This window comes from Zeus faber, assembly GCF_960531495.2.
Source record: "Zeus faber genome assembly, chromosome: 5".
NCBI classification, from domain to species: domain Eukaryota; kingdom Metazoa; phylum Chordata; class Actinopteri; order Zeiformes; family Zeidae; genus Zeus; species Zeus faber.
The window spans coordinates 29,147,765-29,169,202 of NC_137192.1; the positions used below are offsets into that span (position 1 = coordinate 29,147,765).

The window sequence follows — 21,438 nt, forward strand, 5'->3', positions numbered from 1 at the left end:
ACACACGCACGCACACGCACACGCAGTCATATCCTCCATTGATAATAATGACAGTGATGAATATAGCTGCAACGGAGCTAGTCATAAATCACTGAGCCTCACCCCTAAATGTGACTCACCGCCTGGCCCTTGCTGCAACTGTGTGTGTGTGTGTGTGCATGTGTGTGTGTGTTAGAGAGAGAGAAAGGAGAGGGGAGAACACGAGGAATGGGAGGACTTTTCGAAGGCTACGCATCAGTGGATATGTCCAGTGACACCTTAATGTGCTTGGCTTGTCTTAGGAAACCCTGCGGGCAACGCCACACGAACACACACACACACACACACACACACACACACACACACACACACACACACACACACACACACACACACACACACACACACACACACACACACACACACACACACACAAGTTTGTGTGTACGTCCAGAGATATGAGCTACTTTCTGTGTGCGTGAAGGGAATCTCAAATGGGCTTGTATTAGCTCCACCCCCAAACCATCCTTCAACTCCAAAATGTTCAACCTTTTCTCTATCCTTGAGGACCAGAGGGCAGTGTCAGGATGAAGAGAAAGAAGAAGGGTGAAGGAGGTGTGTGTGGTGTGTTGGGGGCAATCAAGAGACAATGAGAGAGAAATAAACAACATCAGTTGTTGGGGGGGGGCAGAGCAGATGGGAAGGGAGAAAAAAAAAAAAAGGAGACGAGAGGATGGGGTTGGAACGGTGGGGGTGAGGTTCATTAAAAACTCCAGAATGGGATCAGTGGAAGGCAGCACTGAGCTGAGGGTGAGGTGGGGTTGGGGGCACTCAATTTGGGCTTAGATGAAAAAACAGCAGCGTGTGTGTGTGTGTGTGTGTGTGTGTGTGTGTGTGTGTGTGTGTGTGTGTGTGTGTGTGTGTGTGTGTGTGTGTGTGTGTGTGTGTGTGTGTGTGTGTGTGCGCGGCAGAGTGAGGATTGTAAAAAGTGGGGATGATGGGGCAAGTCGGGAGTGGGCAGTAATGACAAGAGAGCGAAGGATAAGGATGGTATGGGGGGGGTTGGAAAAAAAGAATGGCACCCCCCTCCAGTCGTTAGCGCTAAAAATGGGGGTTTGGATATAGAGGTCTGGCAACCCAAAGCCCTTTTCTACTTAACCCAGAGGCTGCTAACTATTACTAGGGATCAAAGACACACGGACAGAGAAATGAACAGCGGGAAGGGGAAGGAAGGACAGAAAAAGTGTCCATGCACTGAGTGTGTGTGTGTGTGTGTGTGTGTGTGTCTGTGTGTGTGTGTGTCTGTGTGTGCGTGCGTGCACGTGCGTGTCACACAAGGACGGACGATAATTAGTTATTACCATTCTTCATCTTGAAGTGACGTTGTTAGGAAATGAATACACGGTCATTTTAATTACAATATCTTTTTTACTTAAAAAAAGTGGTTGGTTGTATCAGAGTTAAAATCTGATGATAAACCTCATATTAACTCAGACTGATGAGCGTCCGTTGGATCTGAAAAAGAGATTAAACGTACAAAAGTGCGTTGGCTGTGTGGGTGTGTCCCTGATGCCCTTGACTGGAGTGGTTGTGAAGATGGTAAACAGTTCAGGGAACAGGCCCCACTAACCTCCACAACTGGAGTCACCTCCGCTTACTAAGCCAGCCTGGGGCCCGCCGGGCCACAAAACATGAGCCCTTGAAACAACACATTATGGGATACTTGCCAAAATGCATTGAATTTCAGTTTATTATGTGGTTATACTCGCATTTTTTCATAACATCTTAAAGTGACACCAAATCTAGTGTTATTATACACCAGAGTTAGTGTGAGTGTTGAGTGTGTTGTGTTGAGTTACTACATATTCATCATTGGAACCCTGCAATACTACCAGAGTAAGTTATTACAACATGTGGGTGTTATTACGTGATGATGGTTAAATGTATTACGTTGAGGCAAGTTATTACAAATATGATTAAATTATAATGGCGTTAGTACATAATGCGTTACAGCCCTTGAGACTTGGCTCATGTGATCTTGATTAAAGGCACATTCATAAAAGTAACGTTTCCCTTCTCCCTCAGTCTCTGATTCTTCTAATGAGACAGAAAAAGTGTGGAGTGGAGCAGCTGGACCTGTGGAGCATGAATACAGCCCACATGTGTGACCTGTGACACTCCCACTGTGTGTGTGTGTGTGTGTGTGTGTGTGTGTGTGTGTGTGTGTGTGTGTGTGTGTGTGTGTGTGTGTGTGTGTGTGTGTGTGTGTGTGTGTGTGTTTGTGTAATGGGATGATTATTAGATCCCCGCTGTGCTACTGAGTTGGTTTTGGTTATGCGCGTGTGTATGTGTGTGTGTGTGAGTGTATGTGTATGCGTGCACGTGTGTGTGTGTGTGTGTGTGTGTGTGTGTGTGTGTGTGTGTGTGTGTGTGTGTGTGTGTGTGTGGCTGAAGATGCAGGCAGCCGCTCTCAGGTAAACAACAACTAACTCTAGACGACTGACAGTAAACTCCTGTGGAGGTTCAGGTTAGTTAAAGCCTCTCGGAGTGAAGGATGTTGTGTAGGAACATGATAATATTAGGAAGGGATATGTGTGTGTGTGTGTGTGTGTGTGTGTGTGTGTGTGTGTGTGTGTGTGTGTGTGTGTGTGTGTGTGTTTACATATCTTAATGAGGCATCATTAGCACTGCCGTCACCTCTGGTAATGTTTTTATGGAGACATGCTGAACATAGGGGTTAACAATAGATAGCTATAGTGGGGCTTTATTTGTGTGTCTGTGTGTCTGTGTGTGTGTGTGTGTGTGTGTGTGTGTGTGTGTGTGTGTCTACTATATGCAGATGATTCTATGATTCTGTTATTTCAATTATTTCAGGCTTACGGTCGAGTTCCTTTGGTTTCCATCTCACCTCTGCACAGAATGGAAGGCTGTTTTCCATTTTGTTTGGGCAATTCATTAGGGTTTGCAAATATGTGTGTAGTTAGTGTGTATATGTGAGTGATATGTATATATTGTGCCCTGAAAAGGTATTCAGACCGCAAAACTCTGATTTATATTTTAAATATATTAGTTTAGGATTTATTTCCACCTGATGTTCAATACACTGAGCACCACGCCAAATGAAAAGGAAAAAACCTTTCCAGCAATTTATTAAAGATGTATTTAATTTAAAAATGTATGATGAGATTTTAAAAGTATTCATAATCTTTTTAATTATGGAGGGGTCTTCCCTGAAGGGTGTCAAAAAAAGAAAAAGAAAGAAAGAAAAAAAAAAAAAGATGCGAGAAAAGCATTCTTGGCCGTAAGAATTTGCCAAACTCTGTCACTCGGAAGATACTGCAAAGATCTGAAGACTAAATCTACCCCTGCACATCAGCCATTTAAAACCACCCTCACCGTACAATGGGTCGGTGATAGTGCTTTTCCGCGGTAGGGACTTGCAGTTTGGCCAGGATTGCTTCCAAGTTTCAAGTGATGATGGGAAGGGGAGTGGCGCACAATACAGAACGATCCTGGATAAAAACCTGCTCCTCTCTGCCAGATTTAAGTGGGGAAGAAGTTTGTATTTCAGCAGGACAACAACGCGCACGCGGCCCACCGCCAGGGCAACGCTGCAGTGGCTTAAAATGAAGAAAATTTACGTCCTTGAGCGGCCCAGTCAGTGTTCTAAGCACGGCACAACAATGAAGGTGGGAAAAAACTTTTAAATGAGGCCTTGTAGATCTAAAATGAGTGAAGATTCAGTAACTGGATTCCTTATTTCTCGCCTCAATTTTGTTCAGGAACAGATTTTGGTGGACCAATAAGGTGAAATCACTAAAGGTTTACGGACTAAAAACAACAGAACCCGGAAATAAAGCTCAAACCCCATTGGCTCTAAGAACCCGGAACTTGTGCTCAAACCCCATTGGCTCACAGAACTAGGGGCCTCAGGATGGTGGCACCACCCACTCAAACAGAGCGTCCTGGAACAGGATGGTTTAGAGGCATGTTAGAATGGCTACAATGCATAATCTGAGTGGTATGTTCGACAAAAATCTTTGAAACCATCGTTGGGGAACCTCAGAGACTTATATTAACTTGATGAAATAGGCCCCCTTTAAACCCATCGAAAACCTATGCCAAGACGAGGCTCCCCAAATAACCCGGCATGACTCAATTTTGCAAGTTGAAATTGGCAAATCTTGCCAAAACCTCTGTACTCGCTCTCATAGCTGGAAGAGCTGGTTCAACTCAGCACTGAAGAAGGGGCTGCACTGTGAAAAGACCGTGGGGGGTTCAGAAATAAGAAATCCCAGTCAAACGAGTCAAAGCCCAGGTTGTGACAATCGTTGATGGGATGGAGGATCGGGGGCTGAATACCTTTTCAGGCAATGTGCATTTACATGTTTAAATACAAATGAGTTCATCTGTGGGTGAGTTGCTCACCTGTCTGTCGGTCAGGGTGTAGATGTGCTGCAGGTCGGGGCTGAACAGCATGTCTCTGAGTAGAGGACTTCCTCCGTCGCTCACCGTCACCTTCTCGTAGAGTACCGCCGGGCGGTTGGGACTCACCGAGTTCACCAGGATCTGATGCAAAACACACAGAAGGAACCATCAACACCAGACCTAAGGCGTCCCGGCTACCGCCCATGCACACCGGTTCATACCTCAAAAAAAAAAAATCCTTTGAGCCGTGGCGTAATGTTACACACTGGGGGAGGTATAATCCACCACACCAGCACAGCGTTTTGGAACCATTGATCAGAGAGATGCTGAGAATCGGAAATCAAGAAAATAGGTGCCTTAAGATTTCCACCCCTAACGCGCACACGCACACACACGCACACACACACACACACACAATTAGAAATGAATTGATTATTGGGAGTGGTGTGAGATGCATCAATTCGCCCTTCCCAACCAGAGATTTAATTGCCTGACACGCCCACAGACTAATAAGGTAAAGACGCCGTGTACACACCCGCAAACAACACACAGATGGCTGAGTTTAATTTTGTGAGCTATGGCAAATAATGTGCCCCGATATGGAAAGTAATGGTGCAGATACAAGATAGGAGATTGGTTGGATGGAATGGCAGCGAGCCAAAGTCATCCCAACAGCGAAATGAACAGAGCAGAGCGGGGGGGGAGGGGGTTCAGCCCTCCATTACTGAGCCTGGTGGTCTCTCAGAGCCATCAGCCCACAGTGACGCGAACGGGACGACAGGCCAATCTCCTGACACACACACACACACACACACACACACACACACACACACACACACACACACACACACACACACACACACACACACACACACACACACACACACACACACACACACACACACACACACACACACACAGGGTGATGAATGCCAATTAATGCACAAATGTGTAAATGCAAACGGTGTACGTGCACACAAACTCACAGAACCATAGGTGAACGCAAACCATGCACACAAAACATCTTTGCGATCAAGGTGTTGACCTGACAATGGGCTCGGGCGAGCGTGCAACAACTTCGATCGTCCCATGGCGCCCCCGGCGACCGCAGAGAGATGGGGGCCGAGCGCAATGTGGTTCAGCAAAGTCGTTTTCTTCAGAAGAACACAAAGTCACATGTACTCCAGCCGATGTGCCCCCATTAAAAAAAAAAAAAAAAAAAAAGTATAATCAACAAACAAAAACATTTCATTTTTATCCTGTATTTGTCTGCTTGAGCGTTGCAAAAAGTAGGTTTTTTTTTGTTGTTGTTTTTTTTGCCAGGAGCGAACGCTAAAAATAAAATAATGTAATCATGTGGAAAAAAACCGCCATCGGCACGGTTGTCAACTCTCACCTTCATTTGCCGCGGCGTGGCAGTACAGGCAGATGTTGTAATAATACATGATCCTTCCAATGAGTCATTTTGAATTTGTCCGAAGCGCCACGTTCCTCCTGCGTCCATGTTTGTTTACTTTACACTTGCTCCCGCATGCAGATGCCCTAGAGCACCGTCGTGTAAAATATGGGCGTGAGGCGGTTCTGCCGCTGATTTGCGACGCAGCTCGGGGGCGGGACCTTATGTGCAGCTGTCCTATCACAAGATCGGATCAGGCCACGTATTTGTCATCGACGGACAGCAGATATTTCCAGATGAGACCGTGATTTCTGCCTTGTTGACGCTCGCTCCCACGCGCAGATAAAATGGAAATGTGACGTGAAACAGTTCTGCCGCACCTGAACTTAACCTCGAAAACACACCTCTTTGCTAAACATGGACGATGCAAAGCGGTAACACCGTTTCAATGCTCAACGGGATTTCTCCCGGCGGATAAAAATAAATAGAAAATCGTCCATCATTAATGTCCCTCAGCGATCAACTCCATCGATCGCTGATTTAATCGTCAATCCGCCCGAGCCTAAATTTGCAATCTGACAAAGAGTAACGGAGGCAACAAACCCATTATCTGTATGTGTGTGAGAGCGAGAGAAAGGGAGACGGAGATGGAGAGAGAGAGAGCTTATAAGGCTGTGATAAAACGAGAGATGAGAGGAACTATGGATGTTATTATCTGGATAATGGGCCCGTAAACAAAGGATACATTTCATTCACGGATGGCTCATATCCACACACACACACACACACACACACACACACACACACACACACACAGGTCAGTGAATGAAGATGGACTGCAGAGAGGAGTGGGGAAATTGTTTGTTTTTGTATGAAGAACACTGGAGATCAGGTCGTTTCTCTCTCTCTCTCTCTCTCTCTCTCTCTCTCTCTCTCTCTCTCTCTCTCTCTCTCTCTCTCTCTCTCTCTCTCTCTCTCTCTCTCTCTCTCTCTCTCTCTCTCTCTCTCTCTCTCTCTCTCTCTCTCTCTCTCTCTCTCTCTCTCTCTCTCTCTCTCTCTCTCTCTCTCTCTCTCTCTGGCTTCAGCCCTCCATCCCTCTCTTTCAAATGACACTGCGGTTGGCAGCCACATCTGTCTCCGGGCCGGCTGCACCCGGGTCCGGTCCGCTGGTTTGGGGCTTGGCTAAAGCCTCGCTTAGATGGCGTCCGCCGCCGGTTGAGCCACCTCCGGTGCAGAACCGCCACACCAAAACCACACCAAAACCACGGTAAGGGTAAATAAATTAAGACGAGATAACATTTTATTGATTGGCCTTCCAAACGTTTTCGGCAGCTGTGTGCCAGACTGCAGAGTCAAGGAATCACATGCCTGAGTGATTTTAAGATGAGATAAGACAAGCACCCAGGGGGAAAACTCAGGAGTTTATTTTATTATTATTTCATTTTATATTATTTTATTTTACAGGCATTTATTTTTCACCAGGAATTGCCTTCACTTTACTGGACACCAGGGCCTTGATGAGTCCCACCCCTGGTACTAGGAGACTCCACCGCCGACACGTGCGAGCCATTATCACTTCATCTCCTTTCCAGTTTTTCTCCCCAAACGCACGGCACTCGGGGCCATGCTGTAATTTAATATTAACAGTTTAACGTCTTAAAGTGGTGTTGTGTCATCATGAATTTAGGACGTAAGCACATCGCAATTAACATTTTTTTATACGACTCGAAATATTCCATAATCGCCGAGAGCCCTTCGCAGCAGCAGCGACGAGAGAGACACGAAGAAAGAAGGCTGTGCACGGGCCACAAATGAAAACCCAAAGCAGGAGAAGGCGAGAGAGGAGCTGGGTGAGGAGGAGGAGGAGTAGGAGGTGAGGAAGGAGAGGGGAAAGGAGAGTAGGAAGGAGGTGAGGAAGAAGATGAGGAAGAAGAGGAGGAAGAAGGTGAAGACGTGCAGAAAGGACCACTCATCAGTTGTCTGCAATTCACTGGCTCAGCGGGAGCTCCACCCTCAGCTAGGAGGCGGCCAGCGGGGCCGCACAGAGAGACAGGACAAGGGAGGGGTGAGACACACACTGGTGGTCCGAGGCTGTTTCACATCTGGTATTTTGGGGTTCAGCCATTTTGCAACAAAATGAATCTCAAAAAGCCCAAGAAAATAAGGTTTTCAGGTGAAGGCAAAAAAGCCCCAGTCCAGCATGGCTGGATGGATGGACAGAACAGACCATCCATCCTTCACTATATGGGGGATGAATGGATGGGTGGATGGATGGATGATTGGGTGATTGGGCGGATGGATGGATTGATGGACAGACAACAGAAAAAGTTACACAGAAATCATGTTAAATTGAATCAGAAGACGCTGCCCTGTCAGAAAACAATGCTGAAAGATCTAATAACAGGAAGTGGGACCAAACAACCACAACAGGAAGCTGGAGAGTGTGATTGTGAGTGTTTATCGATTTGTGCATTTACGTGCGTGTGTGTGTGTGTGTGTGTGTGTGTGTGTGTGTGTGTGTGTGCGCGCGCGCGCGCACATGCATATACACCTGGTGATGCCTTTCCCCCACATATAGTTCAACATTTCCATGTTCTTTTGTTTTTGAGTGGATAAAGACACCTATGAACCACTCTGACCATGAAGGAGTCCAGACGTGGATGCCACAGAAACAAAAGAGCGATCAGCGGTCATTTCTGATTTCTGCTAAGTGCTTGACGTCATTTGTCAAAATGGTGCAAGGCCGGAGGGGCTAATGGAAAACGCCCCTTTCCACAGCCTCGTCAACAGCACTAATTTAACATGAAGAGCTCCTTAAAGACATTAGAGCGACTGTCTTAATTGAAGATAAACCGGAGCAATAAAAACAAAGAGAATTGAAATGAATTGATGAGATAAAGAAGCAGAGGAGCGGAGGAGAAGCGCGAGAGCGGGGCGGGGCGACGAACGACAGAAGGTAAAGTGCCGGAGGAAGAAAGGGATGAAAGGATGAGAGCAGAGAGACGGTTAAAAGTTTGAGAAAGCGAAATAAACACACTGCTCAGGACGGGGAAAGGACGTTGAAGACAGAAGCGGAACAAAGAGCTGCCGCCATCGACACTTTGAAACATTCCAAAACGCCCACGCCTCTCCCGCCACCCCACCCACCGCCCGGCACAACCACCATTTGCTTGTCCCTGCATATCAATCTACAACCCCCCCCAGCTCCACCCCCCGAGCATGTAGCGTCGCTGCGGTTTATCTCCGCCATGCAGGCCTGGTTAGCCCTGATAGAAGCATGGAGGATAGCGGGCTCACGACTCAGATCCAGGCTGTGGGGGGCCGGGGGCATTGGGGAGGAGGGAGGGGGGTGGTGAGCAGTAACGGTAGTGCTGGTGGTGGTGCTGGTGCAGTCTGTGTGTGTGTGTGTGTGTGTGTGTGTGTGGAGTTTGTTAAAACGTGGCGATAAGATGCCGGCGTGTCAGCATGAATGACACCTGTCATGGCTGCCAGAGATGTCCAACGCAGCTCACATACATGATGTGCTTTGATGGAGGGAGGGAGGGGGAGGGAGGGAGGGAGGGGGGGGGGGGGAGGGAGGGAGGGAGGGGCCTGGAATGACAGAGTTGGAGTAGTGGTAGCATTAGGAGAACTGCACGGTAGGTGAGCGGCGGAGGAAGGAGGGGTTAAGCGCCTCCCCCAAATTGTCTTATTGTAGGGCGGCTGCATTGAGGGGCATAACTGTCCTGACACACAAGCAAAAAAAAACAAAAACATCTGTTTCAAATTCCAAAAAACATCAAGCACCATTGTGTGGATTACGTAAGCATTGTGATTTTTAAACTAATTTCCAGGATAATATTACAAAGCCGTTTAATGCGGAAGTGGCCCCCGGGGCCTGTGGTGTGAGGCCCCTGAATTAAAGGAAGTAAGGAAGGAGGGCAGGAAAGAAACAAAGAAACAAATGATAGGAGGAAAGAAACAAGGGAAGGAGGGGCATGTTTGAGAGGGGCGTGTGTGTGTGTGTGTGTGTGTGTGTGTGTGTGTGTGTGTGTGTGTGTTTATGGTAATTATGCAATAGCCGGAAAACATAAAACATACTTTGTCTACTAATGGAGTGTCCTAACACCCACCCAGACACACCACCTCCACCGAGCACCGACACTTGAGTGGTCCATCATGGTGGCGGCCAGCATTCCTGTCTTTGATGTCGGGGGGCCCCCGTGTTTCCATGTATTTGTGTGTATGTGTGTATGTGCTTGTTGGAATTTCAAAGGGGCCCCAGCCACACCAAAGCTGGGATTTAGGAGTGGCCCCCAACTCCAGAACAAAGAGACGGGAAGAAGGAGAAGAGTGAGAGATGGAGTTAAAAGACAAGAGGCAGGGTGGAGAGGGTGATGAAGTGACGCGAGTGCACGTGCACACGCACACGCACACACACACACACACACCTTGTGTAAATGGCTCAGAAATGTGCGCATATCACAGACGTGGAGCGCTGCTGACTGTTATGGTGGAGCTGAACACTCATCACACACTGCAAAGAATGTCTGCTGTCAAAATGCAGCCTGCATGTGTGTGTGTGTGTGTGTGTGTGTGTGTGTGTGTGTGTGTGTGTGTGTGTGTGTGTGTGAGAGAGAGAGAGTGAAAGGGTTATTTAAAGGTGCAGGAAGAAGAGCAGACATTAACGCTCACTAAACCCATTTAATTCGTCAATTTCTTCAGAAGTAAGAGTGGCGCCTGCCTTTGGCAAAAAAAAAAAAAACAACAACAATGGAGAGTGTGGGAGGGAAATAAGTGGAAGAAAGAAGCAGCTTGGTTCAGTGTGTGTGTGTGTGTGTGTGTGTGTGTGTGTGTGTGTGTGTGTGTGTGTGTGTGCGCGCGCGTGTGTATGCATGTGTGTGTGTGGGGGCTTCACTAATCAAAGTGTTTATTAATTTCTGTGTCCCAAACGGGGACAGGTCTCTTTCTTTGTAGAAACACAGTAGTCTATGAGTCGTCCATTTGGAAAAATTATTTTTAGAGGCACCCTGTTTCGGCCATCTTAATATTCGAGCTCTCTGGTTGGTCCGATTCTCCAACGCATTCCTGTCTCCTGTACTTTGTATTTGCTATGCTGTCTCCATCGCCGACCGGTGCCACTATTCATCGGCTACTTCTGCCTGGCTGATGGTTATTCATGTGTGAGCCTCTGGCCTTTCACCACCACAGCTCAGCAAAGGTCACACACACACACACACACACACACACACACACACACACACACACACACACACACACACACACACACACACACACACACACACACACACACACACACACACACACACACACACAAGAATTAAAAGGCAGGGAATTAAAAAGGTGTGTGTGTGTGTGTGTGTGTGTGTGTGTGTGTGTGTGTGTGTGTGTGTGTGTGTGTGTGTGTGTGTGTGTGTGTGTGTGTGTGTGTGTGTGTGTGTGTGTGTGAACAACATGATGCAATAACCCTTAAACACCCCCTAATTCAGTTCAGGTTTCATGAACCCGTGCATATTCACCAACAGCAACAAACAAAAAAGTAATAAGAGACAATGAGATCTGTTTTCCCGACGCGCTCTGTGATAAACGCACCACCTCATCCCTCCATCTTGGTCAATCTGTCCCTCTCTCTATCTTTTCCTCCGTCTCTCACTCTATCCTTTCCCTCCCTCTCTCTCTCTCTCTCTCTCTCTTTAGGCTTTATTTGCATTGTTTCCTCCCTGCCGCCACACACAAATAGAGTTTGGAAATTAAATGCCTCTAGCCGGCATGTCGTCAGATAAACAGCGTATAGAGATTCGCGAGGCGCGGTGGCGGCGGCATTTCATCTCCCGACCATCACTAAATCACACTAACTCAATCATCTGCATGGATTTACACACACACACACACACACACACACACACACACACACACACACACACACACACACACACACACACACACACACACACACACACACACACACACACACACACACACACACACACACACACACACACACACACATGGCTGATAGCAATGTCTAGAGAGGTGCTTTACTACAGACTGATTTTTATCAGGCATCTGGCGAACGGTGGAGAAATTGCATCACGGCATTATCGTATACAATAATACCAGCCTCTCAGATAGGACTCCCTAACCAAGTGTCTTTTTAGTGTCGCCATTCAAATGAGAAAAGAGCTCCTCTCTCGGAGAGATCCGCCTGATATCACCTCCAAAATAATATTGGCCATTTACGCTAAGAGCCGCCAAGTAGATATTTATGTTAAACTCAAGGGTTTGCATTCTCTTAAATATTATCAATATGCCGCAGCATGAGGGCTGCGTGAGCGACGACATTGACCTTGACCATACGACCCCGGGGCTGCCCCCTGAAAGTGGACGAGTCGAACGATCAGTCAGAAAGCCGTCTTTTTCCAGTCAGCGTGCATTATATTAGCAGGATAAAACACATAGAAGCAGGGGACAGGGACAACAATTCAATGGGGAATCATAAATAAGGGCAATTATAAATGTATATTTTATATGTGTGAATGGAACACGGTTCTCCCTGCGCCCTGATCGGCATGCCCCGTTCCTCCAAATAAAACAACTAAAAACTGTGGGGGCGGGGCACGGAGGAACGGGGCACCACTCGTAAACTCCTACAGATTATTTTCTGCGCATAGCGTATGGAGAGGGGGGGATCGGGGAGAGAGAGTCACGGAGAAGGTGTCCCCGTTACGCACGGTTTCATTCCATACCGTTCCATACGCCCTTGTTTCATTCCATAAGCAGACATTAAATTAAATAACCTACATCTAAAACTAAAACAAACTGTTTTGGTGCGCCCATCGCCGGCGCCCCATCGCTGCTAAACATATTGTCGGCACCATCGGAGAGGGAGACAGGTGCGCAAAATGAGCCCTCCCTCCTCGGCTCGGAAGGCAACCCGAGGCGCCGTCTATAGGAAGAGCCGAGCATCCGCACTGAACAGTCAAATCCGATTGGACTAACTAAATCCTGAGTCGGGCAGAGCCCTTTAGGACCCCGACACTGAGGTACGCCGCTGGAAGCTAACCACGCTGAAATAATGATCAAATTAAATTAGAAGCCACAAGGCCATCTGACGGACCTCTGGTAGTAGTTGGGAGCAGCTGTTGGGCCTTATGGAGACATTAAGGTCAAAGCATCGATTGGGCGGAGGGCTAAAAGCTACGGGGACGGATAGCATCAGCTATACTGTAGCTTAGTGTGGAAAACAGAACCGGGGTGGACCGGGATGGAAGAGTGTTCACGTCAGGGATTGTTAGAGGTAATCTACAAACCTAGATTGTGTGTGTGTGTGTGTGTATGTGTGTATGTGTGTGCGTGCGTGCCTGCCTGCGTGCGTGCGTGCGTGCGTGCGTGCGTGCGTGCGTGTGTGTAAAGCTGTCGTAATTATTATGTAATTGCCTGATTGCAATTATTTGAGTAGGTCTCCATCTTTTCGTAAAACCATTAGATTGCTGTTTCCGTCCAGATTGGAGGGGTGCTGAGAGCCAACATTAGAACTGTCTCCATAAATACAATGTGAATTTGATGAGTTTGATCAGTTGGGTTGAGCCAATTCGGCCAATTCTGCCAACGATTGGCTTTCCGGCAACAGGAAGAAATGTATTAATAAAAGTTTCAATTTACGCCGCTATTATACTTGAATAAAATGGGGGAAAAAAAAAAAAAAGAGACAATTAAATTGTTGATCAACACTATTTCTAACACTGTCATCGCCTCACCTACACACAAGTGGGATATTGCAGCACCTACCAGAGCTTCACCCACCACTGACTTACATGGATCAACCATCCAAGAGAAACCCTTCAATTGGGACCTTAACTTGTAATTACTGTGTGTGTGTGTGTGTGTGTGTGTGTGTGTGTGTGTGTGTGTGTGTGTGTGTGTGTGTGTGTGTGTGTGTGTGTGCGTCTGTGTGTGTGTGTGTACACGTGTCTTCCTGTGGGAGCGCTAAAGTGATTACATGGCCACCGGTGCCTCTAATAGCCTCTTTTAGAAAGAACGAGAGATGACTGATTTCCATCTTTCTCGGGCTGGACTGGAATTATGGCGCAGGAATTTCTATGGCGGTTAAAATGTGGGTGTGTTTTTACTGCGCTATCATGTCAGCGTGCATGTGTTGCGTCTGTGCGTTTTGTGTGTGTGTGTGTGTGTGTGTGTATGACGGTTGAAACACAAGGGTATAATGGGAAGGAGGCCAAAACCGCACCTCAGCACAAAGCGTGCCAAACCATTCCCTACCACAATTACCTCCTCACCCCCTCCGCCCCCCTCCTTGTCTCATTTCCCTCGTCCTCCTTCTCTCTCGTCTCTTGTTTTTCATTCACTTTACCTCCCTCCAGCGCAGTACTTGTTTATCTTCATTTAAGACTCCCCTTACCGCTCTCTTCTTCTGACGCAGACTTTTCGGCCTTTTGTCATCCCCTCCACCTCTCCCCCTCCCCCTCTCCCTCTCTCCCTCTCTCCCTCTCTCTCTCTCTCTCTCCTCCTACCAGGGAACCAGTGAACAACGTTTTGTGAGAAGAACACAACGTAAACATTGCTAAGGCAGACAGTATATTACAAGCAAATATAGAATTTGATGAACAGCAACATGTGCCTGCGCCCAGGCACCAGTACACTGAATAACAACTGAACTGAGCAGTGAGGAAACAGGAAAATAATCGCTTTGTGAGCCTGAGCATGCTGCCCAGACAAAGATATGGATAAAAACTTGTGTTGCTCGTAAAATGTTTCTCTTGCCTCAGAGTTGCAAACAGAAGACCAGACAGGACCAGAGCTGGACAGAAAATGGCCGCGGGCCGCCGACCGCAACACTGTCAGTGAGAGACGGAGCCATGTTTTCAATTATGGATGGAGCTGGTTAACGTATTGTGAGGTGGGGTTAAGCAGAGGATACACACACACACACACACACACACACACACACACACACACACACACACACACACACACACACACACACACACACACACACACACACACACACACACACACACACACACACACACACACACAGAGAGAGACAATGTGCAGGAATGCAGTGTGGCTTTATAATCATCTTTTATAGTGTGGTTTAGAGAACCTAACACCAGAGAAGGACTGGCAATGCTTTCCCATGGTGTGTGTGTGTGTGTGTGTGTGTGTGTGTGTGTGTGTGTGTGTGTGTGTGTGTGTGTGTGTGTGTCACTGCCCAGCCTCTGTGTTGGCGTGTACATGTGCGTCTGTTCATTGTGTTTCATTGCCTGTGCATTTCTAAAAACACACAAACATTGGCCTGCAGTGAGACGCAATGTGCTGCAGTGGGATCTTATGGAGTTAGTGGCCTCGTAAAATGAGTGCACACACACACACACACACACACACACACACACACACACACACACACACACACACACACACACACACACACACACACACACACACACACACACACACACACACACACACACACACACACACACACGCACACTCTTTATTTTCTTTTTTTTTTTTTATCATAACTAAAAGCTTATTTGTGTTTTTGCATCATTATGCATTGTATGTATGTATGTATGTATGCGTGTGTGTGTATGCCTGCGTGCGTGCGTGTGTGTGTGTGTGTGTGTGTGTGTGTGTGTGATCACCCTCCTTTTGTCTTTGTTCTCACAGCACACACTCGTCCCCATAGGTCGGGATAGATAAAAGTGCCATCGCCATGGTAACCGCATATGGATCGATGGAGGGAAGTATGAAGGAGAAGAGAGGGAGATTAAAAAAAGATGAAAGATGCTGATTAAAAGTGATTAGGAACTTGTGCGTGCGTTTGAAACAACAAAAATGTGTTTTCTTCTTGTGCGCCGACGGCAGTTTTTGGGTGTTGGCTTAACCCAGTCAGACTGTGTTTGTGTTCTCTTTCTAGCGTGGAGGTCTGTTTTTCCAAGTGGAGGCCTGCACACTGCATAGAGACCTGATGGATGGGAACAGCTTCTCAAATCTCTATATCCAGTCCCAGATCTCCACTGTAAATACAAATGCTGTCAAGAAGCTGCTGTGACCTCTTTTTGTGGTCTTTTTAAGTGTGTGTGTGTTGGAGTGAGGTCTGACGGACACTCTACCCCCAAACTACCAACATCCGTCAGCCTCCAGCAGCCAGTGTTTGGCCAGGGAGAAGCTCGAGGAAAGTCCCTGGCTCCTGTGTTGGCCCTGCTTTCTGGGCATCCACCTCAAAGCAGATTGGGGAAAGAAACGTGGGATGTGCGCAATTAGTGGATTAAACGCTGCTACCAGAAATACTAGTCGGTTAAACATATCATTATTATTATTCTATTAATGTACACATTTAAATCACATATTGACATCATTTGCACTTCAATGTCATTTGTTCCTAGTCAAATTTTGCTTCATAAAAAAAACGAGCATCCATTACCCACACACACACAGACACAGACACACACACACACACATCCTATTGTATAATTATAGAACCCAGAATTGCGACTGTGGCGCCGCCCCTTGCGGCCGCCTTCGTGAGCACCGCGTGTCGATTACGCACATTTGAGTATTTTTCGAGCTTATAGAGCTTGTGCGTCATCACCAGGTGTCATGACATTTCACTGCATATATGTACGACCGTATGTGTATGTATGTGACAAATAATCTCTTGAACTTGAACACACACACACACACACACACACACACACACACACACACACACACACACACACACACACACACACACACACACACACACACACACACACACACACACACACACACACACACACACACACACACCTGTTTGCCCTGCGAGTTTAGCCAGCGAGGTGGAAAGTAGGACGGATGACATCTCGTAAAACCCTAAAAACGCTCATTGTCCCAGTGTCAGCGTCCCCTTGCGTCTGATGCCCCGGGCTCGGGCCCCACCACCTGCCCGCCTGCGCCCGGTCAGTCGGGGAGGCGGAGGCTGAGCATGTGCGATAGTACCCGAAATATGGCTAACTATGCCTGGGCGGCGTTAATATATAATATACTCAATATTTTTTCGGCCTTTAAGGCTCATCGACTAGTCTGCATTAAAACTTCCGTGTTCAAGTTCAAGAGATTATTTGTCACATACATACACATACGGTCGTACATATATGCAGTGAAATGTCATGACAAGCACATACTCAAATGTGCGTAATCGACACGCGGTGCTCCGCAGGCGGCCGCAAGGGGCGGCTCCACAATCGCGATTCTGGGTTCTATTTATACAATAGGATTAATTGTCTGTGTTGCATTAAATATACATCTAAATCCTCCTAAAAGTGTTTACAGTCATAACAGAATATGGAGGCCATTCATCATCTTGAATTATAGGAAAGTTTCCTTCAAATAAGCAACGTCCCTTACGGAAACATCACGTTTACTGCCACCAAACGGGGAAAAATAAGCGTTTGGTGCATAAGGGTATGAGTATGGATATAGGGGGCGGGGGGGCGGGGGGGGGGGGGGGGGGGGGCGGGGGCTCGGACCAGGACTCTACCTGCCAAACGTTTTCCATCCTTCTGTCACCCTGGAGACTAACCAGAATTCTCCTGATTTTAATTTGCCAACAGGAGAGACTCAAGAGACAAAATTGCGAACAAGAAAGACAAGAACAGCATAGTGTGTGTGTGTGTGTGTGTGTGTGTGTGTGTGTGTGTGTGTGTGTGTGTGTGTGTGTGTGTGTGTGTGTGCGCGTGCGCGTGTCTCTAGTAAAAGTCATTGACAGATATGACAGAATTTTGAGAGACCACCCATGGCTGTAGCCGGAGCCCATTAAAACACTCTCACCGCAGCGCCGTATGAATGAGAGTGTGACAGAGAGGGGGACAGCTGTGGGGAATACAAGTCCAACGTTGACATTGAGCAGATGTGCTGGTGGGGCACAGGCAGGCCCGAGCACCACCTTGTACACACACACACACACACACACACACACACACACACACACACACACACACACACACACACACACACACACACACACACACACACACACACACACACACACACACACACACACACACACACACACACACAGACAGTCAGGCATGAGTCCCGAGTGTGATTTAATGACCTGAAGTAAGAACATCTCTCAGATGTGATGACGGCTACAGAAAAATGAAATATGGGGAAGTTACATTTCCATGATGCCTGTCGCTGCAGCTCTTCCCACGGTTCTCCAGCAAGACAAGGAGAAGTTCAGCACCCCATTCTTACACAATGTCAAGCCTGCGTTTACCAACATGATAGCGCACACGCTGCGGTTTCCAATGGCGTGCGACGTGGTGATGCGATGTCGAGAAGCTTCAGAAGTGACACGGGCGAGCAAACCAGCAAAACCACCTCAAACACTTCACGTAATTTTACTGGAATAAACTACGTACGCCTCGGAAACGCAGCTCCCACCAGGTGTTACAGCAGGAGGGGGCGACGGCTGAAGGGTCCCCAAGCCAATGAAAAAAAGCCCAAAAAGTATTGCATCAGGGGGTAACTATCGAAGCCCAGCCGATAAGAGCATCGAACCCCTTCACCGCCGCCGAGCAAGTCAATGTAAGCACTTTGGTGCATCCTGAAAGGAAATGGGTTTGCTCTTTCCCTGGACTCCTGCAAGGCGCCTGCCAGGGCGGTGAGCTGGCCTCGCATGGTGGCGGTGTCTATTAATACCTCGGCGAGCGCACAGCGGCAAGTTTAGACGGCTTACGCAACCAGGAGGTCACAAAGGGCACGGAGCAGAGGGACGGTTGCCAGGGCAGATCCCAAACGGACTGGAGTTAGAATTACTGCAACTACACCAGACACATACCTGGAGAACTAGGTTACAGCATTACAGGCACAGGGACTCTCAAGTCCATGTACACACACACACACACACACACACACACACACACACACACACACACACACACACACACACACACACACACACACACACACACACACACACACACACACACACACACACACACACACACACACAACATTCCACAGCAGCTGGTATGATAAAGTGAGGGACAGTTGCCCCGCATTGGGCTTTGGACTGTAGTCATGGCAACACAACCGAGCAGATTCGGGGTGGACACACCGGCATATCCAGGCAGGGTGGCCCACCCACATTAACACACATTGGGGGTTTTTTGCAAGTAATTGCAACAATGAAGTGGATTTCATCGGCGTTGGGGGTTGTTCCCCTGGGAGTCCTGTAGAAGGAGGAGGGCGACCAGACCCTGATGGGTGACGCCTTACAGCGCAGAGTGTCCATGCTCCGCTTTCTCTCGGTTCGCGTGGAGGCCGTTCCCAAGTGGACGTGAAATAAAGACAGGGAGCGCAATCGACAGGAACCCTCCGATTCCAGATGACATGACGCCATGCTATTAAACCTTACAAGTTTGATAGATTTTAACACCTACCTATAAAAATAAACTCCTTGAATAACTATTAAATGCAACGTTCCGCTGCATGTTATGTTGAAATTGTGCAGATTCAGTGATTATCGCTGCTGGTGCGGTATCATTGGCAAAGTTTTCACAGTCGTGGCGACGGCGATAGAACTGCTACAACAGGAAAATCCAGATACTTCGATTTTTATCTCCCATCTGAGGTAAAGGATAAGGATGCCCTGTCGTATTTTTTCCACTGCCGATACCATCTAAATATCCATGGATACGGCGTACCAATCCAGTCCATTACCTAAACTGAAGAATATGGAAAGACCTTCAGCTCAGGGGCATGACAGCACAGTGTGGTGCCCTAACATCTGTTTTGTCAATACTCGATCCTTCACGCTCGTGTGCAGAGAAATTTGGAAAATCAACTCTCTTTTCTTTAATATTTGATAACAGGCTTTTTGACACCGGATCGGGAACCTTGTATTTGAGGATCTTTTCCCTGGCCAAAATCCAACCTCAGCCTAGTTTAAGTGATGCCCGACACCAGGATCAGAATCAGTTGATACTAAGCAAACAATGAATGACTTTAGAACTGGTACCGCTCAGAAACAGAGGCCGACCCTGCCGTGCAACACCGTCAGCGTGTCTCTCCATGTTGATTTCTCACCCAGTGTTAGATTGCCATGTCCATCTGCGGCGCCCTTTCACTTCCCTGCATCCCCCCCCCCTCTCCATCTCCCACTCTCTCCAATTTTCATACCATCGGCGCATTTCGAGTTTGAAGTATCATCTCAATGCAGAGCATGCTTCTGCTTGATCTGCAGTCAGCCCAGACCCAGCTGCTGCAGCAGGAAACGCGGCTCGCCAAACCTCACTTACAGAGCAGCACAGAATGAGCACGTCTACCTCGGACAGATCGACCAACCCGACGGCAAAATGGACTGCGGTGGACTGCAAGCCAGGTGCTGTGGTAGAAGACGAGGGGTTTATGGGAGCGTTTCAAATCGCGTCCTCTGATGCGGCCTACAAGCCGCCATCACCATCAGAGGCACAATAGTTCCTAAAATCCACCGGCTGTATGACACCAAAAAGATTAAGAAAGAGGACGTCTTGGCGCAAGCCGAATATGTTGCCCTGACCGGGGATCACTGGACCTCGGTCGACCGTCACAACTACCTCGGTGTAACGGCACACCTCATCGACAGTGATTGGAAACCTCGGGCCTTCGCGTTAACAGTGCTGAAGACAGTCACTGGGGCACTATTCATGCACCGAAAAACTTCTGATAGTGTCAGAGGAGTGGGCCGTTCAAGAGAAGGTCACCACCGTCAGAGCAGACAGCGCTTGAAACACGGTTGCTGCAGCGAGAAAGATCCATTTGAGCACATGTCCCGTGTTGCTCACATCATACAGAGCACCATCACTCTTTGTCTGGGTGACAGCGGGTTTGTCGATACATCGGCAAAGCGCCGCAAGAGTGGAGGGCATTTTAAGCCCGGCCCTGCTAAAACCGAGGAACTCCATTCAGCGGAAAACAGCACTTAGACACCAGAGAGAGCCGCTGATACAGGATGTTTCAACGAGATGGAAGATGAAAGTCTCCCGGTTAAAAATCGCTCTGATAGCACTGCCGCGCTCTAGGCCACAGCATCAGACACGAGAAAGAGAGGACAGAGGGGTGGGGCCTAGTAAGAGACGTGATTGGGCCAGCCAAGTGTCAGTATAGAAAATGAACCAACGGGCCGCTGTCCCTGCTTTATGGGCCGGCCGCGGGACAATCTTTTTATTTTTTTATTTTAATTAAAAATGATATCGGCCCCGCGGTGCGCCGGCCCACCAGGAAAATAACTAGTATGCCAGATGAGCAGCCCACCCCTGCATGCAGGAAACATAGTCCAAAAGAAGAGGACAGTCTTACACTCAGAAAATGTAAATAAGTTAGTTTGTCTTAGCACCTGGCTGAAGGAGAAAGAAGAGGTTTTGAGGATATATAAAATAAATGTGTAAGAGTATATTCCTAACATTAAAAAATAAAACTATATTGACTTTTAAAGCCACCTTTTGAAATGCCTATTTAATGCTTTGCTCGTCTGCCACAATAATGTAATGTCTTTAAATTTAAATATCTTCATTTGGGGGCATTTACCAGCAAACGTTGATATTATTAGCAATTAATTTCATTAATCAATTACAGATCATGTAATT

General features: G+C 47.6%; 1 protein-coding gene across 1 annotated transcript in view; it reads right to left on the minus strand.

The window, feature by feature from the left end:
- Positions 1-21,438, minus strand: part of plxna1b (plexin A1b) — a gene marked incomplete at both ends in the record, with an annotated part of 150,113 nt that overhangs the window by 91,608 nt on the left and 37,067 nt on the right. Inside the window, one exon of the mRNA XM_080001597.1 lies at positions 4,408-4,548. Coding sequence (XP_079857723.1) covers positions 4,408-4,548 — 141 coding nt within the window. The remainder of the gene's footprint in view (positions 1-4,407; positions 4,549-21,438) is intronic.